The sequence below is a fragment of the Panthera uncia genome (assembly GCF_023721935.1).
Source record: "Panthera uncia isolate 11264 chromosome C1 unlocalized genomic scaffold, Puncia_PCG_1.0 HiC_scaffold_4, whole genome shotgun sequence".
Classification (NCBI taxonomy): Eukaryota; Metazoa; Chordata; class Mammalia; order Carnivora; family Felidae; genus Panthera; species Panthera uncia.
Window position 1 is genome coordinate 96,098,657 of NW_026057585.1, and position 27,061 is coordinate 96,125,717.

Genomic DNA, 27,061 nt, shown 5'->3' on the forward strand with positions numbered 1-27,061 from the left:
TTTCTCTCCGGTGACATGGACCCCAAGACGGCGCTGCTCCGGGCCCTCCTGCTCCTCCTGTTCTTGCACCTGTCGCCACTAGGAGGTCGCTCCCACCCGCTGGGCGGCCCCGGCCCCGCCTCGGAAGCGTCCGCAATACAGGTGAGAGAGCTTCAGCCTGCGAAAAGGCTGCTGTGGGTAGCAGCAGTTAAACGGGTCCTGAGCTATTGTCCCAAAAGGTCCTCAGCCCCCCTAGCGAATTAGTGATAAGGGATTAGAAAGCAACCGGATTGGGTGCCAGGACCCCTACCTAAGGTGGTTGGTTCATCTCAGCTCCGTCTAGGGCGGTTTGGCCAGGTGCCGGTTGCTGAGGCTGGGGCTGTCCCCACGCATTGCAGGAGCTGCTGGACGGTCTGCGGGACACAGTTTCAGAGCTGCAGGAAGTCCAGATGGCCCTGGGACCCCTCCAGCAGGGCCACAGCCCTGCAGAATCCTGGGAGGCCCAGGAGGAACCCCCTGCGCGGGTCCTTGCGCCCCGTGACAATGTCCTCCGGGCCCTGAGACGACTAGGCAGTTCCAAGATGATGCGTGATTCAAGGTGCTTTGGCCGGAGGCTGGACCGGATTGGCTCCCTCAGTGGCCTGGGCTGCAATGGTAAGCCCCCTCCCTGCCAGCTTGATCCCCCTGCCCCACTCCTATGGGTCCCACCATCGGAACCACTTCTGGGTTTATTGTCTCTGGGAACCACATTCTGAGAAAAAGACACTTGGGCTTTACTCTCTCTTGCTGACAGTGCTTAGGGCCAAGGGGCACCTTTCTAGAAATATTAAATGTGGACATCATTCGTTACTATGTCCACGAGTCCCTACCACCTTCTCTTGCCTCGCTGACCAAAAGGGGCAGAGTCGCCTTAGGATGGAATCCAGTCATTCTCTGGCTGCATCTCCTTGGAGCAGAAAGACTCGTAAACGTTTTCCTCCTGGTTTCCCCCAGCCTGTCTATAGCCTCAAAGGCAGAGGACGGGATCACCAGGGCAGCAATAATTTCCAGTTTACAGATGAGGAGACTGAGGTCCAGAGAGATGGATTATTCTAAAGCCTCAAACACCCAGATCAGCCGAGGATGGGGGTGGGGGTGGTGGTGGCAGGGATCACACCCAGTGTGGGGAAGCTCAGATCCTGCCTCAGTTTCCCACCTGACGCCGTCATCACCTTTTCTCCCCCCCCACACAGTGCTGAGAAGGCATTAAGAGGAAGTGCCGGTACAGACATCTGCGTCTGATTCTTCATCAACTCCCTGAGCCCCTTTGAAGCAATTCTTATTTATTTATTTTTATTTATTTATTTATTGTGATTGTTTTATATAAGATGATTCTTATCTCCGAGCACACATTTTCCACGGTGAAATAAAGTCAACATTTTATCTTCTTCTTTCGCAACTGATTTGTCCTGGGGCGCCTGGGTGGCTCAGTTGGTGGAGCTTCCTTCCGGATCTTGGTTTCAGCTTGGGTCATGATCTCGTAGTTCGTGAGTTCAAGCTCCGTTGTCGGGCTCTGCGTTTATAGTGCAGAGCCTGCTTGGAATTCTCGCTCTCTCCCTCTCTCTCTGCTCCTCCTTTTCTCTCTCTCTCTCTCTCAAAATAAATAAATAAACTTAAAAAATGTTAAAGAAAAGAAACTGATTCGTCTTAGTGCATTAGAAGAAATACATCATTAAAAAAAAAACAAAACCCACACACCAAAAAACCCAAAGCCTTTGTTTTCCTGAAGGTTCTAAAAGTGTCCTAATGGTGGGGTGGGGAGAAGGCATCAGAGCTGGTCAGGTAGGAGTAGGGGTGCCCTGCTTCTCCTGAAGGGTTTTTCTTGTTCTGAAATGTCTACAAATACCTCAAGCACTCAAGACACTTTGCAGAAACTGCTTTTCAAAGCTGGCAGTTTCTCCCTGGGAGTGCAGATGGGCCCTGAGACGTTCACGCAACACGGGAGTGTGGGTCAGTGTTTGCTCACTAGCTTTCCCTCTGTCTGGAATTCTGCCATCGGAGACATTCTCCCTGGTGATTGTTTCCTTTAAAGCCCTGAGTTCAATAGCATTTTCATTTCCCCATCCCAGGTTTAGAAGTGTCTGACAAAAGGCCCAGTATTTAGGGTGCCCCTTTTCCGGGGGCTCCACATCTTTACTTCCCCTCTGCCTCAGAGAGAGAAACCTCTCATCTCTAGGGCTGAAAAGGAAACAACCACCAGAGTCATACTGGGTTGTCTTATTCAGCAGGGAGTCCTGCTGGTACGCTGCCCTGTACCCCACGGTCCCCCCTTCCCAAGCGCCCTGCCTCTCGAGCATCCCGGGCCACACTCCTTTGCTTTCAGGCTCCCAGGCCTCAGCTCCTGCAGTCCCCTTGCCCAGAATGCCTTTTAGGATGCTAGCTCCGCAGAAGGGACAGGACTATTCTTATCCCCGTTTGATGGATGAGAAAACTGAGACCCAGAAAACCGAAGCCCCCCTACCTGGCCGCATGTGGCCACGGATGCTCTGAGCTCTCCCACTGAGTGGAGAGCCAAGTGACTCTTGAGCCTGTGCCCTTTCCCCGCGCTCCTGGCCTTGAACTTCACTCTCCTGACCTTCCTGCTGTTCTCAGCTAATGTTTCTTCCACCGAGGGAAACCACAAGTGGTAGGTCTCTGTGTCGTTTCTCATGTCAGCCCAGTGTGTGCCAAAGGTTCTGGACAGCCGATGACATCAATTAAGGTTTTTAAAATGAGGTTGAGGAGCGAGTTGCTTTCTAATAAAACTGTGAGCCACCTTTACCTGGTGTTTCCGACCCAGGGAGTGCAATGAATACTCAGCGTAGTTAACTTTCACAAAGCCCTCATCAGGCACCAACTACTGTCTCGTTAACTCCTATAGTCCTTGCAACAAACCTCTGAAGAGCTCTTACTAACCCTCATTTTAACAGAGGGGGAAACTAAGGCACAGAGAGGTGATGTGACTTGCTCAAGATCATGCAGTTAGTTAGTGGCAGAGCCAGGGTTCAGGTCCAGCACCCAGATCCCTAACCACTGCATCACCCCGTCCCTCCCAAGTCAGTGAAGCAGGTTTGCTGGTGGGAGGAAAATTGCCCTACTAATGGCATCATTCGGCTCTGCGTTTGGTGAACTGCCGCTGCCCGCTGGTGACCTCTCCCCTCTGCTCAGGTGATGAAGGCGGGCCTTTCCCAAAACACCCACTCCCCAAATCCAGCCAACGCTTCTTCCCAGTGAGTCTGGCTTATCCATATGTAGGGCTCAGGTGGGTGGGGTCTGTACATATGATACGTGTGTTACTTGGGTCTTCTCCGCAGGCAAAAGTCTGAGAAAGAGGACCGCAGAGAGAACAGCAAAGGAGCCAAATGTGACCGCTGGAGGACGGGGGTGGGTAGCCCGTGTACTCAATGGAGGGACCTCTCATTGAGTTCCCCTCGTGTTTGGTGTTTGTGGGGAGCAATGCAAACACGCCCTGTCTATAGATGCCCTTAAAATTCTTTTAAATGTTTATTTTTGAGAGAGAGAGAAAGCATGCAAGAGTGGGGTTCGGCAGAGAGAGAGGGGGACGGGGGATCTGAAGCGGGCTCTGTGCTGACAACAGCAAGCCTGACGCGGAACTCCAACTAACCGTGAGATCATGACCTGAGCCAAAGTCAGACGCTTAATCGAAACCAAATGAACCACCCGGGTGGCCTTATGGATGCCCTTTAAAACCTGCCTTCCCTGGGGCGCCTGGGTGGCTCAGTCAGTTAAGCATCAGACTTAGCGTCAGGTCATGATCTTGAAGTTTGTGAGGTCAAGCCCGGAGTCAGGCTGTCTGCTATGAGCGCAGAGCTCGCTTCAGATACTCGGTCCCCCTCTCTCTCTGCCCTTCCTTGCCTCTCTCAAAAATAAATAAACATGAAAAAAACATGGCCCTCCCTAACCTGTGACCCTGACCCCTTCAAATGTACCCCCCCACGTAGCTATAGCCATGGCATTCACCTCCCTGACTTCCCTATTATCAACCTCATTGTCCAACGAAGCTGCCAGATTATATCTCTCCGTAGATGCTCATCACTGTCATCTTCCCAGAAAGATGTGCTGGTGAAAATAGAGCCCAGGAGCCCTAACCCACGTCTTCAAAGCTGGAAAGGATTTAAGTAGAGAGTGGATGGGCTTTGCTGGGTCCCAAGTGTTGAGGTTACAGAAGTCAGGATAGTATTGGGACTGAATGTTTTCTTTTTTAATTTTTTTAAATGTTTATTTATTTTTGAGAGAGAGAGAGAGAGAATGTGAGCAGGAGAGGAGCAGAGAGAGGAAGACACAGAATCCGAAGCAGACTCCAGGCTCCCAGCTGTCAGCACAGAGCCCGATGCGGGGCTCGAACTCACTGACCGCGAGATCATGACCTGAGCTGAAGTCGGACGCTTAACCGACTGAGCCACCCAGGCGCCCCGAACATCATTTTCAAAGTCAGAAACAACCATCCCTAAACGTGCAGCAGGATCTTGCCAATTTCTTCCAACTGGGGCTTCTGCTGCAGACCATATGTGACATTGCTGGGACCTCATGGCTCCCCGAAGCAGCCCACAGCGTCCCCGCGGAGAATCCTGAGATGGGGACTCTGCGATAGAAGCTAGAGACACCCCAATTCTGGATCCTCCCCCACATTTGCAATGCTCATTCCATTGTGTGACTGAGACAACTTCTTTCCAGTGATAAGGAAATAAAGGCTGTTGACTTTTTAGCTAGTGGGAGAGGTGGGGGTGGGGGGTGGATCTGCTTTTCTGGGCCTTTGCTTTTCTTCTGCCTCACTCCTCCAGGCTGGCTTCTAAACACGCCGTCAAATATTAACTTCTCCACGCGGGCGGTGTGCACACCCCCCAAAATTGGGCCGGGGCATGGAAAAGAAGAGAAACTTCACATCAAGCCATTTTCTGTCTCAGGTGCAAATGGAAGGCTTCACCAGGATTGGGGTAATCAATCTGGGGCTGGTCTCTGTTTCCACTAAGCCTTGTCAGTGCAGAAGGTGGTAAGTTGGTTCAACGTCAAGTCCTCGGGGTAGCAAAACTGAATATGCTCTTTCTTGCCACCTCCCTTCCACAAAATAGACAGCAATAAAAACCAAACGCAACCCGGACAAAAAGCCGAGGCTACTAGAAGAAATGCGACAACTGACACTGAGGCCCTGCTCAGGCTTCACTCCGGAAGAAGAGAGGTTACTTTAATACAAGGAGCCGGGAAAATTCTGAAATTCTCTTTCTGGAACCTGGAAGGGCATTTCCCCCTCTCCTCGGGCCACCTGCAGACTTCAGAAGTGGCTCAGGACAGAGGAGCAGCACAGGCCCTCGGGCCGAGCTATTGCAGGGACTACCTGCCACGAGGCCCTTCCGGAAGTCGCCGCCCGCCTCAAAGGCCTGTCTGAAAGGGCATCTCCAGGGGATCGGCCGTGTGACGCACACAGCAAGGAGCATCAGTTCCCCCAGTGTGGCTGCTCACTGAATCCTCTTTGCTAATAATAACCCTGCCAACCGAGCGATTAAGCTGTGAGCACATTCCAGGGACTCCAGGATACGAGGGTTTTGCCCCCAGACTTCCTGTTCAGGGTTGCACCCACTCTGGATTTCAAGCTGAGTTCGGCTGACCCTGATAAGGTTCCTGGAGAGCGCTCCTTTCTCCTTCTGTCTTAGAATAAAATCACCCTGGATACCTCTTGTGACCTCTGGCCTCATACTGCCCCGATTTCCTGCCCGCCCGCAGAACAGCCTCTCTACCTGACCAGCCAGGGAGGGGGCTTGGCACATGCATTTCCTGGCTTCCGGGGAGCCCCTCGAAACACATCGGGTGTGTCGGCCGGTCGCGGGGCTTGGATGACCCTTTCCGTGAGGTAGTCCACACACACACGCATGCTCACGGACTTGCCAAGCACACCCCCTGCCCAGGAAGGGGGAGGGTAAAGGAGCTGCTCAGAGGTCACCTGGAGAGTGGGGATCGGGGTGTGTTTAATCAGAGACTGCACCGAAAGGGCTGGCAAGGAACTGTCATGCTAAGGGGCAGCAGCATCTGTGAAATGGATTAGGAATTACGGGCGCTGGTGTCAGACCTGGGGTTCCAACCCTGGCCTCGCCACTTAGGCAGTGACCTTGGGCAAGTGACATAACCTCTGTCTTAGTTCTGCCCCTCTGTGAATGAGAACAATATTACCCAATGTTACATATTGTTACCCAATATTACACAATGGGGGCTGTGATGAAAATTAGATAATCCATCTAAAGTTCTCCACATGGTGTCGGGCATGTTACTGCTGATCAACACGGGCAACTGTTCTCACCATCTTTCAAACAGATAGCACTTCACACTTGAGAACGCGTGTGCAGAATGCACACATTGGTAGTTCATCTAACTCATGGCAACACTGAGGGGTGGGTAGAGCATGGGGAAAATAAGGCTGTGACGATGTACCTTGGTGTAACTTGGTTTGCTCGGGGCTCTAGCACGGGTCTCTCAACCCTTCAAATTTGGGGTTTTCCCCCCAAGTCCATCTTGCATTGAGTAGTACGTTAACATGGAGTTCAGTGCTTAGTGAACGGAGGGCGCTCATTAAATGTGGGCAGCCTTGGGGAGCCTGGCTGGCTGTTGGGAGGGTGTGCAACTCGTGCTCTTGGGGTTGTGAGTTCGAGCCCCACGTTGGGTGTGGAGATTACTTAAAATCTTGAGGGGCGCCTGGGTGGCTCAGTCGATTAAGCTTGATTTCGGCTCAGGTCATGATCTCGCGGTCTGTGGGTTCGAGCCCCGTGTCGGGCTCTGGGCTGACAGCTCAGAGCCTGGAGCCTGCTTTGGTTCTCTATCTCCCTCTCTATCTGCCCTTCCCCTGCTCATGCTCTGTCACTCTCTCTCTCTCTCTCTCTCAAAAATAAATAAACTTAAAAAAAAAGTTAAAATCTTGAAAAAAAAAAGGTGGGGGAAGACTTGCTGCCTGTTAATTTTCTTTGGGGGGTGGGTCAGGAAAATGGAGGCCTCAGTGGCTCATCATTCGCCTGGCCTCATGGAAGGTCATGGAAGACATTAAGGGAAACTGGGTGCCACATTCACCTCCCTGTCACTCCACCAGCCAACTCGCCACAGGAGCTTTCCTGGGAGTGTTGGGGCGATCATAAACTTCAAACTCAGAGTCTGAGCTGCTCTAATCAGCGAGGTGACAGGGATGAAACCATTGGCCTCTCGAAGTGCCCACCTCCCTCAACACTGTGGAGGGGAAGGAGGAGGAGCTTGGCAGAGGGATGGTTGCGTTCCCAAAAGTTTTCTTGGTGTTTACGTGTGGGAGCTGAGTTCTTGGGATGTTCATCACATTTGGTTCCCGGCTGACTTAATATTCTAAATAATAACTCCCTCTTCACCTGACTGCCGAGAATGACTGCCAGGAGTGAGGGCAGCTCAGTTGGAGGGAGAGGTCTGCCCTCACGGCTGATGAGTCAGGTGTGAGGCCGGCTTGAGCATCTGGACTAATTTGTCCCGAGCTGCCGGCCGCCTGCCACTTCCTCCTCTCCCGCCCTTATTTGGAGCCCCTGACAGCTGAGCCGAAAAACCTACCCAGGGAGCTGGGCGCTGGCCAACCGTCACCCTCTGCCTCTCCGCATGGGTCCTGTTGCCCAGGAGAAAGAAGCCCCAGGCATCACTGTGAGATAACCAAGGACTCTTTTTTGCTCTTCTCACACCTTTGAAGTGGGAACCTCTTGAGGCAAATCAACAAGAATGTGGCTCTTGCAGCTGAGGGTCTGGGGTTGTTGGGGCTGCTCAAGGTGGAGGGGGCAGTGACAGGCTCTGCTGGGCTGATAGCTTTAAAAGGTCATCTTCTGCTGTTCCCTCATTCAGCTGCTTTATCGCTGCAAGTGACAGAATGGGGAGGGTTCCGTCCCTCTTGCGCTCTTGGAGAGCTGGGGGGCTATAAAAAGAGGAGGCGCAGGGCAGCTGGGAGACAGGCGGAGGGAGGCTGAGAGAAGGAGAAGAGAGGACAGAGAGGCAGCAAGCACCAGAACACTCCTTGACCGACGCCATCATGGGCTCCTTCTCCACCATCACTGCGAGCTTCCTCCTCTTCCTGGCGTGTCAGCTCCTGTGGCAAACAGGAGCTAACCCGGTATATGGCTCTGTGTCCAACGCAGACCTGATGGATTTCAAGGTAGGGCCGGGACAGGGGCCACAGTCTGGGACCAGGGGGCTTTGTGACACTGTGCTGGTCACTGAGACCTCTCCCTTTCCCCGTGTGTTCTTTTTGTAAAGAATTTGCTGGACCATTTGGAGGACAAGATGCCTTTAGAAGATGAAGTCGTGCCCCCACAAGTACTAAGTGAGCAGAATGAGGAAGCTGGGGCAGCTCTTAGCCCCCTCCCTGAGGTGCCTCCCTGGGCTGGGGAGGTCAACCCAGCCCAGAGAGATGGGGGTGCCCTTGGGCGGGGCTCCTGGGACTCCTCTGATAGATCTGCCCTCCTGAAAAGCAAGTTGAGGGCACTGCTTGCTGCCCCTCGGAGTCTGCGGAGGTCCAGCTGCTTTGGAGGCAGGATGGACAGGATTGGAGCTCAGAGTGGACTGGGCTGCAACAGCTTCCGGGTAAGAGGAGCTGGGGGTGGAAATGGAGTGGGGAGGAAGGCAGTTATGGTTTCACTGAGACTCAAACTTTGTCAAAGGACACCACCAGGGGATGCCTCCTGCAGTAAAGAGACCAGAGTAGAAGCTTTCTTTTTGGAAATTTTGTGTCCCAACTTGGGGCAATGACATCATTCATCATTCTCAGCTACAGGCTGCTAAGGAAATGCTAAGAAAAAAAAAAGTTACTGCCATGAGCACTGGGGACTTAAAATGTTCATGGAGCCAAGTCACCTTTGTTCTGCTGATTGACAGTTCATGTGCCTCCCCAGAATTGTCAGACCCCGAAGGATTAAATGAAAATGACCAGGGTTGACTTATAGCTTCTAACAAGCAATTTGTGTACCAGTTCATGAAACTCGGGGTTGTCAGGCCAGAGTGGGGGCTGCTGGGAAGTGAGCACAGTCTTGTGAGGTTGACTTTTCCAATAGGGCCAGGTCACCAAGCCAACCTTGTCTCTGTTCTCTTTGTAGTACCGAAGATAATGGCCAGGGAGGAAAAGGCAGGCCAGGCCCTGCGCAGACTTCGAGAGACCCTCATCCTTTGGGGTCTCTCACTCAACTTTGTCCCATCTCATTGCCATCAAGTTGAGCCGTGATGAGCACCCTATTCAAGCTGCAGCCTCTTGTCAACGTTTCTCACATTTTATGCTGAATGTAGACCAAGTGGTTTAATTGTGGCTTCCCCTCTGCTCCCATCCTATGCATTAAATTTTAGGATAGACGCTCACCCATTACTGAAAGCTGTTTGAATCATGAATAAACTTCAGCACCACGGACAGAAGCCGAAGGCTCGGGTTGGTGATTTCTTTCTTTTTCCTGGGAAGAGAATTCAGCCTGATACCCATTTACCTTTTGTCAGAGAGAATGCCCGGTTTCTCTCTTCTTCCTTTTAAACATAATAGAATTTATCTTGGGGAGCCATTTAAGGTTCACAGCAAAATGAAGCAGAAAGTATAGAGGCTTCCCATAGGCCCCCTGCCCTCACACATGCAGAGCCAGCCCCGTCACCAATGTGTCCCACCAGAATGGAGCCTTTGTGACAGCTGATGAACCTACACTGACACATTGTTGAGACCCAGGGTCCACAGCTGACATTAGGGTCACTCTTGGTGGCATGCTGTGGATTTGGACAAATTCTTGCTTGTATTCCCTCCCACCTCTTACCCTTAAATTTTTCTTTGGTGGAAGGTGGGGCACAAACCACAGTTCACAGTTTACTCTCTCACATCGGCCTTATCACAGATCCTGGAAATGCCCCAGGAGACTGAAAGGGCATTTATTTTTCAGATTTGCTCATATTCAGGGCACTTATTTATTAAAAAGAAAACTTACAAACATCTGGGTTTTTTTTTTTTTCTGGTTGCATCTAATGTAGCTTGTACCCCATAGACAATTTTGTACACCCAGTAGTTTTTTGTTTTGTTTTTTGTTGTTGTTGTTTTTGGAGGCACATATATACTCAGAGCCTAAAAAAAAAAAAAATCAAGGCACATTTGTAAATGAGGGCACTAACAAAACTTTCTCTGATACATTTTGAGAGAGTTACTTGGCACAGCTGAGTGACTGCACTTTAAGAAAGTGGGCAAAGCATTTGGGTTTAAGAGCTGAGCAAAGCAGGGCACCTGTGGGGCTCAGTCGGTTGAGCATCCGACTTCAGCGCAGGTCATGATCTCGTGGTTCTTGCGTTGGAGCCCCATATCAAGGCTCGCTGTTGTTAGCGTGCAGCCCACTTCAGATCCTTGGTCCCCCTCTCTCTCTGCCCCTCCCTCACTCATGCGCTCTTTTTCTCCCCCCCCCTCCCCAAAATGCTGAGCAAAGTGAAGAAAAAACATTTGCTGACGAACCGCACATTTATGTGCCTTTTGGGTACTAACACATAATTAAAAAGTAGCCGCCAGCTTTCTCTAATTCAGGCCCAAGGTGACGGAGCAGGGCTGCACTGGAGAGGATGCCGTTTCCTTGTGTCCGTTTCTGAAAAGCAGAGAGTCCCAGGCACTAGGTTCACCCACAACAGGGAACTGTGCTCGAACCTGTTTTCCCGCCCTACAGGCCTCATTCTCCATGTCAGATTCTACGACATTCCGCTGACCAGCCCCCCCCCCCCCCCCCGCCAAAACGTTCACTTCATGCCCTCCTGTAATGAGATTTAGCCAGTGTTCCTGGGAACATTCTACACATTCAAGGCTCATTGAAAATGCCACTTCAACCCTGAGATCACATGCCTGGTACTAATTAAGCTCTGCACCGGCAGCATTTTGTATAGGACTATTACAACACAAGACAATTTGCCTTGGTATGCGATTGTGTCTGTGTCCCTGGACTGGAAGCTCCTTAAAGGTGAAGGCCTGGTCAGCACCTCTGCAGCACATGGCATTCTTGGTGCCCTATAAACGTCAAATTGTCGGGGCGCCTGGGTGGCTCAGTCGCTTAAGCGCCAGACTCTTGGTTTCAGCTCAGGTCATGATCTTGTAGTTCTTAAGCTGGAGCCCCGTGTTGGGCTCTGCACGGATGGTGTGGAGCCTGCTTGGGATTCATTTTCTCTCCTTCTGTCTCTACCCATGTACTCTCTCTCTCAAAATATATAAACTTAAAAAGAAAAAAAGTCAAATTGTCTTGGTCGTGTACAGAAATTAGGAAAAGAGGGAAATAAAGTAGTAATTCGCTCTTCGTAGAGAAGAGGGGAGGCCAGAAGTGAATTGAGTTTGGGAGTAGAGGTGGGGAAAGACCTTTAATCTAACCACCTCTGATAAAAATATTCTTCACGTGGACTTTGAGCACAGGATGGAAAACCAAGAAGCAGGGAAGGCCTAGCAAGGACAAGAGCAGCGACAGGGAGAAGTGTCTGTCCAAACGTGGCTGCCGAGGTCCGGGGAGGAGGGGCTGCTAGGAGGGGAGCGTGGTGAACCGCGCACACGCTCCTGAGGGGTCACTGGGACACAGCGGGCTCTCGCGGAACGGAACTGACAGACAGTGCCGGATACACAGAAAGTGCCCCTGGCACTTAGGAAACCAGGGGACAGGGTTGAACAGAGACCATCTCTACTGCTGGTCGAAGGGTAACTTAGAGCAGATCAACCAGAGACAAAGAGAATCCTGTTTCTGGCAGAGCAAAGAGAATGACAGATGGCACCAGGGAAGCCAGCCCCAAGGTCTAAACATCTACAGACTCAGTATGGATTTCACTTCTTCTGCTGGGTGTCGGGGAACCTGTCGGTGGGGCAAAGTCCTACACGCAGCCCTTCAGGCCTACAAATGGATCCTCTGCCTCCTGCTACGGACAGCGACAGCGGACAGGGGACAGCGGTAGCTGAGGGAGCGGGTGCAAAGCATCAGCAACTGAGATCGCACGGTGTTCATTGGAGGGGAGAAACGGAAGGCTGGGAACTGGGTTGATTTTTGCTAAGATCCACAGGACTAAGGTGGGAGTAGATGGACCCCTGGGGACGAAGCCTTCTTGCTGGCAGAGCTCTAGCAGGAGACAGCTGAGACGCTACATCTACTCTGTGATTTTTCCATATTAGAGAGCAAAGTAAAAGCGAAGTACAACTCCAAAGAAAGAGCACCGTGGGGACAAAAGCTCGAAGGAGACAGATGAAGACATTTTATTCTGATGTGTTACGGTTACAATGAGAACTTCCAAGTTCCAAAAGTCCAAATAAAAATAGAATTTTACAAATTAAAAAAAAATACAATTTATGTACACAACAGGATTAGCTAGTATTACTATACAAACCAACAGTGCAAACAGAGAAAAGGAAGCTGCTACTGTCGAGGTGACCAAGGTCCACGGAGCTGTGAGGCAACACTGTATGTACATTGACCCCGCAGGGCCCAGGAGGGCGCTTCTGGCCTTTCCAGAGGCTTTCTGGTCTCTGAGGGCCGCGTCAGTACGCGATTTTGCATCAGAAATGTCATAGAGTTGGTTGGGTCAAGCAAGCAAGCGTCCATCCCAGCCAGGAACCGTTAGTTAATCAAGGTCATGAGCAAATCACCCCCCAGAGCGCAAAGGTCCCACGGTCGGGAGGGACTCTCGCTCCCTAGCTCCCGATCACCTCAGCTGGGGAACCGGAAACACCAAGCACGAGATGAAACACAGAAAACGGTCTCCGGCCACCCCCGTGGTCCCCCTGTGGGTTCTGTTTATGGACATGCCATCCCACCCGGAGGCGACGGGGCTGGTGATGGGGGAGATGGTGACAACGTGGGCTTCTCACTATCAAAGGGGTGAGGCTTCCAGTTACTTTGTTATAAGTGGGGCAGTCGCTGTCTTTGGGCTTATCTGGGAGGGGCAGACGCCCACAAAGGACAGGAAGCAACGTGCCTTCCCAGAGGGAGTCTGGGTCGGTGGCGGCCAGCGGATGGAGGCAGGCATTTGCACGGTGCCATCTGCCTCTGGGCTACACCAGTGGGGCCAAAGTATCTGGTGACTTAAATGCCAGGCAGTGTGCACTGCGGTGGGGGGGGGGGTACATTCCAACAGCATTCACCCAGGGCGGCCTTGAGGCAGGCAGCTGGCGTCCCAGACCCCCAGAGGCCAGAGGTCCCTCCGCAGCACTTTAGTTCTGCCGATTCCAGGGAGGGATGGGAAGAGGGGGTTGTTCCTGTGATGGGTGGTCCTGACGTTTGCCTGACTTGGGGAACTGCTTTCTTTCTTAATAAAGGGAAAGATTAATGTTGGCCAAGCTCTGAATGCTGCCTTAAAACACACTGGCAGCCGGTTAAACACAGTCACAGTCAGAAGGGCTTGCCTTTTTTGGTCCTTGTGATTCCCCCAACTAGTTATTGGGGGGGAGGGGTCCCATCCACATCTCAGAAGTCAAGTGCATCCAAGGAAACCGAGAAATGTACAAGTTAACATACTTTTGGTCAAAGAGGCAAGAAAACGGGAAGAACGGAGGGGGCCGCAGGCAGGTGGGAAAGACCCTGAAAGCAGCCTCCTGAGTGAGCAGAGTGTGCTGAGCACAAGGCCTGGGCCGGCCCGGCCCCGACGGATGGACGGATGGACAGAAGGACGGAAGGACAGACGGACGCCCACCCCCAGGCAGAGGGCAAGAGGTGTTGCCGAAGCCCTGGTGTCCACGCCCTCAGGCATCTTCCACAATTTACAAAAATAACTTAAATGCGAAGGAATGGCCGTCTTGAGTCCCAAAGCGCGTCTGGCCCAGGGATGCAGGATGGGCCTCGGATGGGGACACAATAAGGGGAGAGCACGGGGGTCGACAGGGGAGAAGTGCAAATACCCGACGGCAAGTGCTCACTTTGGGTGCCCAGTCAGAGGACCACCCGGCCCGGAGGGAGGCAGGTCACTGACAGCCAGAGGCCTCCTTCCTAAGGTTAACGCTATAGCCTCAGGGCCTGGTCCTGCCCACCCTGGGGACCGGTTGGCAGCAGGGGGCTGAGAGAGGTTTGTGAGGGGCACACACCCTCCTCCGGGAAGAAGCTTCATCCTGACACTGGCTTCTCCAGCTACATCACGTTCCTGCCGAGGTCACTGGCTCAGGGCTCGCTTCTTTCTGTCTGAGACACAACTGTACCACCCCCCCGGAGTTAGGTAGAGCAGTTTGATCGTGGGGCGCCCTTTTAGCTAACTTGGGGTGGCGGGGGGAACGCCAAGATCCTCCTGCTTCACTAGGCTGCTTCACCAGGAAGACGCACGTAAGAACTGAAGGAAAGTTAGTCAATGCAGATCAAAGGGACGAGGGACGGAGTGGAGGAGAGAGAAGCTGAAATGTTAAAAACTAGGGGGGGGGGGTTGTAAATCCGGGCGTATGGTCAGACTTATCTCAGGGACGATCAGTGGGACCTTAATGCTTTGTGCTTCTGGAAGGCGCCGCCCCCAAGGAGACCGCGGCCGCAGGGGTGCGCCCAGAGCAGCCGCCTCCAGAAAACAGGTGCTTCCTCCAAACGAACTGCTGAGCACATCGAGTTGAGGGTCCCAACGAAGGAAGACCTCCCCGAAAGGGGTCATTTTCTCACTGCCCAATCCCTAAATTTGAGAATTCACTTAATTTTGCGACTGGCGCTTGCCCCAGTGTCTGCCTTGGTCAAAGTCCTTCCTGTTACAATTTAAGGCAACAGCCGGGCTCCCTAGGAAAGCAGCAGGAAGGGGTGGGAAAACTGCTCTGGGGGTTACTCTCTGGGGGGTGAGGCCTGACGTCCCCTCTGGTCCTGGCACTAGTGGGGTGGAGGGGCCTGGGGCCTGAGCCGATGCTGGACGGCAGGAAAGCAGTGAGCAGGAGGCAGGAAGATACTTGCTGAGAGAGTCAGGCAAGTTCACGCTCTCCTGGTGCAATACCACCCCCGGGATGTCTGACCAGCGAAGTGTTCGATGATTGTAGGCTTTCCGAGCGAGTGGGTGTGTGGGAATCTTCTGTGCCCTGGCACGGCCCCAGCCAGCCGTGGCGGCGGAGCATGAGTGAGCTGCGCCCTCAGGCAGCTCTGGGAGAGGGTGGGCTGGCCACCCTGGCCCATCAGATGGTCTGGTAGTGCTGCCGTAGTCGGGCGTGCAGAAACTCGAACGTCAGGTTGTGTCGAGTGATGATCCCAACGATCTAGAACAAAGAGAAGACCCACGTCACCTGCAGAATAAATTCACTGGGGCAAGAACAGGAGCAAAGGGAGCTTGCCCGGTCCTTCACAGTAGGCGGACGAGACAGAGTCCGGGCCTGTAGAGCGCGGGGACAACCCGGTCACGCTGTGCACTTCAAGGTTACCCAGTTTCCAGCTGAGAAGGAGATCAACGTAACCAGGGCTTGTAAACTGGAGGCCAATGGGACAAATTCACCCCCAAGAGGAGTTTTAGTCGGGCCAGCTAAAATCTGAATTTGAATGTCTTAAAAAAAATTGAGACAGAGAGAGATTGAGAGAGAGACAGCAAGCGAGCACAAGAGCGAGTGTGCGCACGAGCAGGAGAGGGCCAGAGGGAGAAAAAGGGAGAGAATCCCAAGCAGGCTCCGAGCTGTTAGCACAGAGCCCGATGTGGGGCTCAAACTCAAGATCTCGGAGATCATGACCTGAGCTGAAATCAAGAGTCAAACATTTAACTGACTGAGCCACCCAGGCGCCCCTGAGTTTGAATGTCCTTTGGAGCAAGGCACATGCTCCCTAACCTTCTCAGTTCCCACCACCCCTAGAGCCTGCCTCACACACATGTCCAAAAGGCATAGCTCAATGCAGGCTTCCGAGAGGCCCAGACCCCGCTACAGCTCATAAATATGGTCTCTCGGCATCACCTGAGTCATTATGATCCTGTGATTTATAATGGGACTTATAATAGGAAATTTATAACAGGTCTTCGTCCTAGTCCCTGCCACAAGCTCTTGAAATTCGTGGAATGAAGTGATGAGAGTGAGAAGGTGTCTTTAATCATTCATAGCAAGCTCCTTTCAACCATACCTGAGTTTACGTGAATAACATGACTTTTAGGAAGCTCCTGAGGACACAGGCTAGTTGCCAGGGGGGCCAACCATGTGCCTACAGGATTGGATCTTCTAGCCCCACCCCCTATCTCGGGGGGTGGGGGCTGGAGGTTGAATCAATCACCAATGACCCATGATGTGATCAATCATGCCTACGTAATAGAGCCTCCAAGAAGATTCCTGAACTACAGCGTGTGGAGAGCTTCTGTGCTGGGAGGGCAGCGTGCTGCAGAGCGTGGACGTGTGGCGCCCCTCGCCACGTACCTGTCCTATGTGTCGTCTCTTCCCATCTGGCTGTTCCCGAATCACAGTCTTCTAGAGTAAACTAGTAATCGGGTAAGTAAACTGCTTTCTTGAGTTCTAGGAGCAGAGGATCACGGGAACCTCCCATCTATAGCCGCCGAGCCAGAAACACAGATGACAACTGGACTTTTGACTGACATCCGAAGTGGGGGGAGGGGCTGGTAGGGCTGAGCCCTTAACATGTGCGGTCACACGCTACCTCCAGGTACATGGTGTCAGAAACGAGCTACGCCGTGGGACGCCGAGCCGGCGTTCGGAGACTCGGCACCGCCCGTGTGCGGAACAGGGACAGAAGTACAGCAGAGGATGCATCCAGAGAAACAGGTTTTTGTGACCGAGGCGGCCACACACATCTGTCACTCACGTGGGTACTCTGCACCGTGAAACGTGTCAGAACCCTCACTGCACTTGTGTTTCAAGGAACACGATCTGGTCCCCCACAACTACACCCACGAAGAGCAGGCTGTGGGGTGCCAGCGTCTGCCACGGGATGCTTCTATGTAGAGAGGTTTCATTCCCCGGGGGTGGGGGGCCACTTGGCGGCACAGATCCAAAGTCTCAGGGGGGTGAACACTAGAGTGACATGTAACAAAATATCCCCCAACAGAGGACCGCTGGGTAAGTGGCCGACAGCCAGCCAGTGGAATGCTATCCAGCCAACTAAAATACCATATGCCGGGGTGGGGGTGGGGGGGGGCACCTGGGTGGCTCAGTCGATTCAGCGCCTGACTCCTGATTTCTGCTCAAGTCATGATCTCGTGGTTCGTGAGTTTGAGACCTGCATCGGGCTCTGTGCTGACAGCTGGGGGCCTGCTTAGGATTCCCCCTCCGCCCCTCCCCCACGTGTTTCCTCCCTCTCTCTCTCTCAAAATAAATATAAACAAACTTAAAAATATATCTATGCTGTAGGCCAACGAAGTTTTCTGCCACGGAAAGTCATTTCCTCTAGATTAAACAAAGCATTAGGGTATTAAACAGTATAAACTGATAACATTCTCATTAAAACTTGATACATAAAATCTCTACTCCTAGATGCGGAGAAGAACGACAAAGGATCTACCTTGGCTAGACAGCGTGGCTACCTCTTAGAAATAACGCTTTGGTATTTCTTTTTGTTTATATTCTGCTTCTCTACATTTTCTCATATACGTCTTTTTAGCAACCAAACAATACCTGTGTAATGGGAGAAAAAAAATGGAGTTCTAAGAAGAAAAAAAGGAAAAGTCTGCAGCAATGATTACTAGTTGTACCTGGCTGTATCTTTTAAAACCGTTCAAGTGTTTTGCTTGACGTTCTCTCATTTAATGTTATAAATGCTCATCCTAGGTGGAGAGCAGAGCCCCTCCTCCAGGAAGTAGAGGCCCCCACGGAGGGTGACGAAAACCTGGAAACCTGAAACTGGACTGTGCTAAGGCTGCCGTGACACTGGCGACACCTGCTGGCCGAGCGGAGTGTGCGCGTCAGCAACACGCAGGAGGCAAAGGTCCTCCGAGGGCTGCGGAGGAGGTTCTGGCCCCAGGAACCTTGCTGGTTGGGAGGGGCGCTGCGGTCACGGGGTCCTCTCCAGAAGAGGCCCGGCTGTGGGCAGACCGGAAGTCAGACTCACCTCCCCCACGGCATTCACCACGGGCAAGTGCCGCAGGCCCATCGTTCTGAACAGGTTGAAAACTTGAGAGACGTGGGTGTTAGGTGAAACGGTGAAGGGCGAAGGGTTCATGTACGGGGTGACGTCCTGCAGAGGGGACAACACAAGTCACCGGCGGCCACCGCCGCCCTAGCCAGGATGAGGCGCGAACGGCGCCGACCAGCTCCGCGTGGGACGGGCTGCTGGCCTCCTCTCTGGGGTCCCCGCCCCAAAGGGACAGCCCCGCTCACCACAATCATGCGTGGGTTCAGCAGCGTCAGGTCCAGGTCGTGGATGTCCGGGTACCGCGGGTAATCCTCGGCCATCTCGGCGTACGAAAGGCGAGGCTGGCTGGCGCTCTGCAATCCCGACCGAGACACTGTCCTTGCTCGGGCACAGCGACCGTCAGGGTCACGTCTAGGGCCCCTCCCCCTTTAAGTCCATGTCCCCCCCCAGCCACGGCCCCACCCGGCGCAAGGAGCGCAGAACAGAGCGCTCAGCAGAGAGCCGCCGCCATCTCCAGCCGGCTCCCCGCCAGCCCGCCACCCTTGCAGTCTCCTGATCTCTCGGAACCTGCTTCTCTTCACCTGTAAGATGGATGTGGCTTATTCTGGAGTCTAAATGAGAGAAGAGCTAGCCGATAGCTGTCATGGGTTGACTTGTATCCTTCAAAAGATCTGAGTCCTAACTCCTGCTGCCTGGGAACGAGGCCGTATCGGAAACAGGGTCTTGGCGGATGTGAGCCACTTAAGGTGAGGTCATACTGGATTAGGGTGGGCCCTAGATCCAATGACGGCTGTCCCTCGAAACAGAGGAGAGGATGCGGAGGGAAAAGCCCACGTGACAACGGAGGCAGAGACTCGAGTGACACATCCACAGCCACGCCGTGCCAAGGATGGCCGGCAGCCAGCACGGACTGGAAGGCAAGGAATGCCCCTCCCCTGGAGCCTCTCCAGAGAGCAAGGCCCGCTGACGTGTGGACTTGGTACTCCGGCCTTGAGAATCATGAAAAGAATAGATTTCTGTGGTTTGCAGCCACCCAGTTTGCGGCAACTGGATACGGCAGCCACGGGGAACGGACACGGCAGCCATGGGGAACGGACACGGCAGCTCTGTTACCATCCCTGCGTTCTGAGCATTTTAGATTTTCCCTCCGCCCTCCCTGGGCTCCTGGGCCACCACCACTGGCACTCAGGCGGGGCACAGTGGCAGCAAGCGCCAGTCACTGCTCTGTCCTGATCTCTCTCCCCGGGGACCCCGCTCTCTCTGCACACAGCGTCCTCCACCCGCCGCCTGCCGGGCGGCACCTGCTCCGGCTGGTTTCTGCTCAGTCACCCAGCCCACCTCACCCCTCCTGTGCCCCACACGCCACCTCCACCCTCATCCAGCCAGGCTGTCCTCACCACAGACCGCTCTCCCCCGTGGCCCCTTTTGTCCTGCCCCATGCTGGCTCTCTTCCACAGGCCACCAGGACCACGAGTGACCTCAGGCTGGCCTCTGTGGGCAAGAGCCGAACCGGGAGTGTCAGTTTGGAAACCGGGCCTCTGGGCAACCTTCAGGGTCTTCAGGTCGCCACAGGGACCACTTTGAACAAGACACCCCCTCCTACCCCTGCTTTTCTCCGTAAACACCAAAGGAAAGGAAAAAGGAAATTAATGGGAAAAACAGTATTTTTTGGTAACGTACGTACAAAAGTTCGCCCGAATCAGAAATCAAAGCGTAGAAACTATGTTAAACGTCTGCAGGCTAGAAGGACACTCGACAGCCAGCGCACAGACTAAGGGGAAGGTGACTGGGAGAGTCCCCTGCGGCTCAGGGTCACCTGAGAGGCACGGACCGCGGCAGAGGGAGCCGCGGGCCGCACGCACCCTTCACAGCAGCCCGCTGGCACCTGGCCTCCCCAGCGGAGGCACAGGGACTGTCCTCCCGCCAGCCCGCGCCTTCGAGAATCCCAGTGCAGACCAGAGACACTCACTGATTGACTTTCAGAGTAACAAACTCCTCGGACGAGCAGGGTGACCAGTTGTGACCGCAGGATCAGGCCGTGGAAGGTCAGAGGGCGGAAGCGCTCCTCCATGGTCCAGTCTTCGCTCGGGGACTGGTCAGGGTATAGGTTGGGGTAGGGAGTGTATCTGTTACATAAAAACCAGACGCTGCCTAGCACACCCTCAGTGGGACTGCTTCTTGCTTCTCCCCCGCGTCCCCAGCCAGCTCCCCAAATCCCCAGGAAGCTGGGGAGCTAACAGCAGAGCGCCGGCTCTTCCGGAGCCCGCGCGCTCACCTCCGCTCCAGCATCTGCTGCAAAAGGTCCTCCTTCTCGGCCGGCTCCTCGGGGACGTGCTCGTCACACACGTTCCGCAGCTCGCTCGACGGGTACGACTTCATGGACTGGCTCCGCCTGCGCTGTTCGCCGGCCCGGGTGACGATGCTGGACTTCTGTGCGTGGGCGGGAGGGGAGGGGACAGGTTTCTAGCGGGGCGGCCAGCGACGGCTGGGCACGGGCACACAAACGTGGCATCTTCGTAGCTTGGGGATTTGGGGGACGGTGGGGTCAAAAGCATAAGCCGACAGAGTTGGCTGCAAGAAACTGCAAGGAACTGCAAGAAATCTTCACGGTGGGGCGCCTGGGTGGCGCAGTCGGTTAAGCGTCCGACTTCAGCCAGGTCACGATCTCGCGGTCCGTGAGTTCGAGCCCCGCGTCAGGCTCTGGGCTGATGGCTCGGAGCCTGTTTCCGATTCTGTGTCTCCCTCTCTCTCTGCCCCTCCCCCATTCATGCTCTGTCTCTCTCTCTGTCCCAAAAATAAATAAAAAACGTTGAAAAAAAAAAAAAAAAAAAAAAGAAATCTTCACGGTGGCTCAGGGGGCTTGGGATTGAAAGGAACCTCTCTGAGCCTCGGGCTTGGGATCTTGCGGTTTTCTGCCGGCCCAACTTCCCCACCCCTTTGGTTTGGGAGCAGCCCCTCCTCAACTCTCCAAGGGAGAGCCCCTCTCCTACGTCACGTCGTGGGGGGACCGTCGACGTATGTGGGCCTGGCCCCCAGAGCCAAGGGGTGGGCACAAGGCCTCCGTGAGGCAGCGGGACTCTCCCACTGCCTGGATTTCAAATCAGGAGCAGCGGCTGGCGTCCCCTCCAGGGCGTCTGCCAGCCGCCCGCACACCCGGCGTGCTGCTCCCCACTCTCCAGCTCTCCTGTCAGCCCTGCAGCCTCCGGCTTGTTTCTTTTTCTGTCTTTAAGTAGGCCCAAGTCCATCTCTGTCATTGACGACTCTAGAGAGCCCCCTGCTACCACTTATACGCCATAAATCACGTCAATTAAAACAAAAGATCCGCCTACACGGATTGCCGGAATGAGAACGGACACATGTCCCAATGGCCTAACGAAGTCCACACTTGCTATCGTGTCTATACTCACTCGCTCGCCGCACGTAATGAAGAGGCTGATTGGCTGATTCTCCCTGCCGAGAGCCAACCAGGGCACCCCATCTACGGGCTGGCAGGCACGAGATGAGGGTGTGTGTCAAGAAACCGCCTGGTTGTCGCCCACCGCTCCCCTCGGGCTGCTGTACCTTGAATTTGATGTTGTTACTGATGAGCTGGTTGCCCTTCATGAACTCCTTCTCGTTGCCCCGGTTCTCCGTGACCACCGGGAAGGCGTGGTGGACCGTGGTGCGCAGGATGCTAACCAGAGACTGGATGCGGGTGTGCGGGTAGACGTAGGTCAGGTTGGGCTCCATGATGTCACTGGCTCTCAGTCTAGAGGAGGGAGGAAAGCCGTCCGGCCTCAGCAGAGAGCCCATAGCACTCGGGAGCGAGTCCCGGCGCTCCTGCACTCCTGGACCGTGGGGGTCCCTCTTCCGAACCATCTCTGGCAGCTCCTCTTGGGGCGCCTGGGTGGCTCGGTCGGTTAAGCGTCCGACTTCGGCTCAGGTCACGATCTCACGGGCCGTGAGTTTGAGCCCCGCGTCGGGCTCTGTGCTGACAGCTCAGAGCCTGGAGCCTGTTTCGGATTCTGTGTCTCCCTCTCTCTCTGGCAGCTCCTCTGGATTTCTATCCTTTGCAAATGCCCTTCCCCGTGCCTGGAACGCCCTTCCCTGCTCTGCCAAACCGGTGGGCCTTTCCTCACCCCTCAGCTCCACACAAAATGTCCCCTCCCCACAGACCCCAACCACTTGGCCGGGTGATCGGCCATTCCCTCCTCAGCCCTCCATGGCACGCTGCTTGTGTTACCACTGAACTGCTAATCGTACTATTGGAATTAAAAGAAAAAAAAGCGCGGGGTGTCCTTTCACACCGGGGTGGCAGCTGTAGGTTACAGATCAAATCTGGCCTCACCCGCTCACGTACGTGTCATCTGTGCCCGCGTCTGCACTGCAGTGGCCGAGCTGAATACGTTAACAGAGACCACGTGGCCTGCAAGGCTGAAAATGCTATCTGCCCCTTTGCAGAAAGTCTGCTGATCCCTCTGTGGGACTCTCAGGGCCGGGTGGGATACCCAGACACAGGCGGCCCAAACCATTTGTGGGCGGATGGAGAATTTGGTGATTATGCCCAGAATAAGCACTGCTGATAGCATGACACTCATTAGGCACGTGGGACGCAGGCTGGTTCCCACTCAACAGGGCTCGGCAGACCCTTAAACGTCGTCACGACACAGGCCTCATCGAGAGACCCCCCCCCTTCGCGTTTAACCGGAATGCCACAGGAGCCAAAGACCACCAGGAAGCAGCCTGCCCACCTCTGCCCCCACCAGGCCCCTCTGTCCTCCACCCCCGGGTCCCCGCCACACCCACATGCTTCCTGCAGTCCAACCGCAGAACCTTAATTACCACCTCCCACCCTGATACAAACATCCCTTGGGCCCCAGAGTTTATAAATTCTGAAACTAGCACACGAAGACAAGGCGTGGCCTCACTTGTCCATTTCCACCTCTGTCTCCCACTCCAAAAGTGGTACGCCTCGCAAGCCCACGTGGATGTCATAAATGCCCTTGTTGAAAAAGTCTCCCGTCCATTTGGCCACCTGAAACAGGAAACAAAGACTTGAAAAGAAGCTGCTGTGGGGGGCGGGGTGGGGGGTGTGGGGAATCTTGGCCGCGCACCTGAGAGAGGCCGGGAAGGGGAGCACTCACCATCAGAGTGATCATAATGGGGAGCCCATAAGTGATCTCGTTGGTAGACTCGATCAGGATGACCGTGAGGCTGATGGTCATGCGCACGACCCCACCCAGGAAGGCTGCGGCACCAATCAGGGCGAAGGTCCCCGAATAGATATGGCCCAAGCCGATGTAGCTGGGGACGAAGGAAACCGAGACCCTGGCTGAGGATCTCAAGGTTTCCACACCCGCGAGCATGTACGCACGGGTGTGCTCACGCACACACACGGTACCTTTTGAGGACATTGGCAACTAAACGCCCAAAAGCGGCTCCACACAGCAGGGAAGGCACAAACAGGCCGCTGGGAACAGAAGTGCCATAGGTCCAACACGCGAGCAGGAAATAGAGGGCGAAGAACAAGGCCAGGGTGACAGGGCTGAAAGTGCCTGCAAGGCAAGGGCCAGCCTGAGTCCCACCACCGGATGCCACCAGGGCCCACCGGACTGCCCTGGCTCCTCCCAGATCCTTCCGTACCCCGCTGGTCCACCTCCGACACTGGAGGCAGAAACTCTGGCCTGGTCTGGGGTGGTACTACAAAGGAAAAGTCCCATTGCTCAGATCTGAGGGCCAGCGTGGCTGTGTCCGTGGGCCAACGGAAGGGGCAGAGAAATGGTAATTTGTTCCCTGCAGAAAAGAGCGATCGCCCGAGAACGGCAGGCTCACAGATTCTCACCGTCCTGGTGGAAAAGCTGAAGGATGGCAAACTCCTGGGGATTGAAGAAGAGTGTGGCCATGTCATTGTAGGTCTCGTTGGAACAAAAAAAGGTCTTGATACTTGAATTGACATCTTCTGATGTGACCTGGGACACAGGAATCAAAAAGTAGGCACAAGGTCACTAAAGGGTCAATACACCGGACCAGGGCGCTCAGCGTCTTCAAGTGGGATGTCTCTGCTCAGGTTGAGAAAGTCTGGCTCGCAAGTTTTACCCAGAAATTAAACCTGTGGCAAAAACAGATCTCTAGCCACGAGCAGCCAACCGTAACGCTGTATTCCTTATGTTTTGAGGACGAAAGAATCGGGAGGAGGGCTCCCGAGTTACTACAATGACATTCGCCATGGATCTGCCTCTGCTTCCTCTCCTGGTGCTAATTTAGTAGGTGACACTGCCAGAAGCCTGACCCCAGAGCCCGTGGGCTGTGGGAAGAGGAGGTGGGTGACAGATGAGTTGCTGGGAGGTGGCAGGTGATGGTGGAGGACAGGCCAGGTTCCTGCCTGACCCAATGCCCCGACTTCGGGTCCAAATGGAAAAAGCCTCCCCCCCTGCATTTTCTGCAGGAGAAAAGCCAGTTCCACACGAGGCCTGGAGGAGATGCTCTGCTCCTGGCTGTCTCTCCCTCCCAGGCCCGTCTGGCTGAACAAAACCCCAACAGGGAAAAGAGGTGATTTCTCCACGATTCAGACCTCTCGTTCTCTCCGCCATTTTGTGTGGGAAGAGGACATCCTGGTAGCGGCCTGACTCATCGGAGGACAAGGGCATTTGGGGTAGGACAGTCCCTGTGTTTTAGCTTCTGGTGCACAACGGTACAGGTGGGGTACTTAACACTGTGGGTACGGGTACACTGTTACTACAAAGTTCATCACGAGGAATGGATCTTGCCTGGATTCAGTTCTATTGAGGACATTCTAGAGATGCCCTCCTGTGAGGTGATGGGTTTGCAAAGTCCTGCTAGGTGAGCCTGCCTGGGCGATACAGCTGGATGAGGGCCACAGGAAGCAGGTCGGTGCCCCCTACTGGAGGAACCTGGCAGGGAGGAGCTGCCAAGGGAGAAATGTGTGTGTGACCGTAGAATGACCAACAGGCGTAGTGTTTCCCAGACTATGTCTAGAGGAACCCCAGTCCCGAGGGCTCCCAGGAAAGAGTCCTGCGGTCGAGTGCACCGAGATGCAGCACAGCACTTGTTGGAGATCAGGGAACCTGCTGAAGGCAGAGCACAGGCTCCATATGCAGAAGGACTGGCCTCTAAACCAGCCCCTCGCCAGCCCCGTGGGAGAGGCATTTCATTCTGTGAAAGTTTCAGCTGCCTCACCTATGCAATGGGAATAATGCCGACCTCATGTTATATGCTACTGAGAGATCACGGTCAAGACGTCACTTTGTCTGTCTTCCCACCTGTAAAATGGGGTGCCAACACAGCAGTGGTAAGGATTCAATGGAGTCATGCACGTGAAGTGCTTAGTGGAATCCCTGGCACCCAATAAACATTCCAAACGTCTGTCACACTTCCTGGAATCTTAAAGGCCCCAGGAAGTCCCATATTAGAGCAACCTGTTTAATTCTGGCTAACCTGTCAGACTGCAGAATTCTTTTCTGTTTGTTCCCGAATCACATATGTCAACATTCCACAAAACACATTTGGAAAATGCTGGGCTGGTGATGAGATCGCCTCAGGACTGACTAGTGATAGTGGCTGGCAAACTTTTTCTATAATGAGCCACATAATAAATCTTTTAGGCTTTGCGGGCCATAGACAGCCTCTGTTGCACATTCTTCTTTTCCTTAACGGCCTTTAAAAATGTAAACACTGTTCTTGGCTCGGGGGCTACACAAAAACAAGCAGTTGCCAAAGGCCAGCTCTGGGCCGTGGGCCATAGTTTGCTGACACCTGATCTAACACGTGCTATTCATGGATGCTCCTGGGGACACCAAAAGGACAGTCATCCAAGACAACGTCCCTACCGAGGCCTTGAGGGAGCTTAGTGGCTACTCAGGGGCAACAAGAGGACAGGGGACTTAGTGAACACTCCTGAGCCCCTAACCTAGAGGCCAGAACCTTGCATCTGGCTGACCAGATGCGGCTCTCTAAACCCAACAGGTTGGACCAAAAACTTGCGGGACAAAGCTCTAATGCTTCCCTCAATGACCCTGCTCTTTCAGGGAAAGGTTCTAGAAAATACTAAATACTCCTAAAAAGAGAGAGAAAGAGAGACGGAAAAAGAACATATGCCAGTAAATGACCTAAACCCAGTAAGAACCAGAAGATGCCAGGAGAGCCAGATCACTGATCACCCCAAAACAGACATTCCTTTCTCCCCATCTTAGGGGTGATTCTCACATTCACGGTGAGGCTGGTGGGCACCTTTCAGGGGTGAAGAGTTAGAAGAGGAAACTGGGGCTTGATGAAGAAGGGATGATCAGCTTCCTGAGCTGGTCTCCAGTTAATATGGATCAACAGAAAGGGGGGCCGGGGGGCTGGAGAGAGAGAAGACTTCCCCTCTAGGATGTCCATGACTCTTCACCAAAGTGAAAAGGACAGAGCGTGCACATTCTTGCTTCAGTAGAAAGGCCACTACAGATTCCTCTGTCTCTTAGCAATCTGACACAGGCGCAGAGCAATGAACCCAACGTAGCTACTAGCCCTAAGCAGAGGCAGGTCATACATTTCTGGATTCTTCTTTTTTTTTTTTTTTTTTTTTTTTGTGGGTAGAGGACAAAGGTAGCAGGTGCACACGGGTTACCTGGAGCTGGAATGAGTCATTACCGATTTGACTCGAAGAAGACATCTGTCGGCATTCTCCTAACACCATCGAGGCCATGAACACCACCACAGTGGTTACCAAGGACACCAAGAGGCTCTCTAAGACTCTAGGAAGCAAAGCACAGCTGTTACTACAAGACAAAAAGACACCCCAGTCCTGGGAACTAAAAAGCCACAACCCTGTCTACCCCCAACCTTCACTTCCCCAAAGAGCACGCCCAGCAGCCTCTAGTCAGTCAGCATCTGCGCAGAATTTGTCAGCGACTCACTGCATCCCAGCAAGGCGTATGTAAACAGTGGGTAGCCAGTAACACGGGCTGCTACATCCACATTATCTCTCTCAGAGGAACAAAATGGCCCTCCATTTTAGGTCCCGGGGTGAGAGCCTTCTGACTCTGTCACGTGTCCTAGCGGCGGGGACTCAACCAGCAACTCTGATGTAAGTTAAGCTCAGACTCAGCCTT

General features: G+C 53.8%; 3 protein-coding genes across 4 annotated transcripts in view; 2 read left to right on the plus strand and 1 right to left on the minus strand.

The window, feature by feature from the left end:
* NPPB (natriuretic peptide B) lies at positions 1 to 1,406 on the plus strand. The gene is made up of 3 exons (XM_049618080.1): positions 1 to 141; positions 378 to 633; positions 1,212 to 1,406. Exons 1-3 carry the CDS (start codon positions 16 to 18, stop codon positions 1,226 to 1,228), a joined length of 399 nt encoding a protein of 132 aa, XP_049474037.1. The 5' UTR covers positions 1 to 15; the 3' UTR covers positions 1,229 to 1,406.
* Positions 1,407 to 7,946: 6,540 nt separating this feature from the next.
* NPPA (natriuretic peptide A) lies at positions 7,947 to 9,402 on the plus strand. The gene is made up of 3 exons (XM_049618081.1): positions 7,947 to 8,155; positions 8,257 to 8,583; positions 9,093 to 9,402. Exons 1-3 carry the CDS (start codon positions 8,033 to 8,035, stop codon positions 9,102 to 9,104), a joined length of 462 nt encoding a protein of 153 aa, XP_049474038.1. The 5' UTR covers positions 7,947 to 8,032; the 3' UTR covers positions 9,105 to 9,402.
* A 2,797-nt stretch (positions 9,403 to 12,199) lies between these two features.
* Positions 12,200 to 27,061, minus strand: part of CLCN6 (chloride voltage-gated channel 6) — a 33,189-nt gene continuing 18,327 nt past the window's right edge. The window contains exons 13-23 of one of the 2 annotated variants that reach the window (XM_049618082.1): positions 26,578 to 26,704; positions 23,794 to 23,920; positions 23,353 to 23,506; positions 23,096 to 23,255; positions 22,880 to 22,986; positions 21,534 to 21,720; positions 20,248 to 20,402; positions 19,942 to 20,098; positions 18,218 to 18,325; positions 17,949 to 18,074; positions 12,200 to 15,172 (exon numbers count right to left, since the gene is read on the minus strand). In XM_049618082.1, the coding sequence (XP_049474039.1) occupies positions 15,092 to 15,172; positions 17,949 to 18,074; positions 18,218 to 18,325; positions 19,942 to 20,098; positions 20,248 to 20,402; positions 21,534 to 21,720; positions 22,880 to 22,986; positions 23,096 to 23,255; positions 23,353 to 23,506; positions 23,794 to 23,920; positions 26,578 to 26,704 (1,489 nt within the window). In that variant the 3' untranslated portion in view covers positions 12,200 to 15,091. Of the gene's footprint in view, positions 15,173 to 17,948; positions 18,075 to 18,217; positions 18,326 to 19,917; positions 20,099 to 20,247; positions 20,403 to 21,533; positions 21,721 to 22,879; positions 22,987 to 23,095; positions 23,256 to 23,352; positions 23,507 to 23,793; positions 23,921 to 26,577; positions 26,705 to 27,061 lie in introns of those variants that run through there. The other variant, XM_049618083.1, reaches the window with a different exon arrangement.

Excerpts from the sequence above, each read along its gene's own strand:
- NPPB (XM_049618080.1), top strand. The coding sequence starts at position 16 with ATGGACCCCAAGACGGCGCTGCTCCGGGCCCTCCTGCTCCTCCTGTTC. Across the intron at positions 142-377 it reads CGGAAGCGTCCGCAATACAG|GAGCTGCTGGACGGTCTGCG; the intron begins GTGAGAGAGCTT and ends CACGCATTGCAG.
- NPPA (XM_049618081.1), top strand. The coding sequence starts at position 8,033 with ATGGGCTCCTTCTCCACCATCACTGCGAGCTTCCTCCTCTTCCTGGCG. Across the intron at positions 8,156-8,256 it reads CAGACCTGATGGATTTCAAG|AATTTGCTGGACCATTTGGA; the intron begins GTAGGGCCGGGA and ends CTTTTTGTAAAG.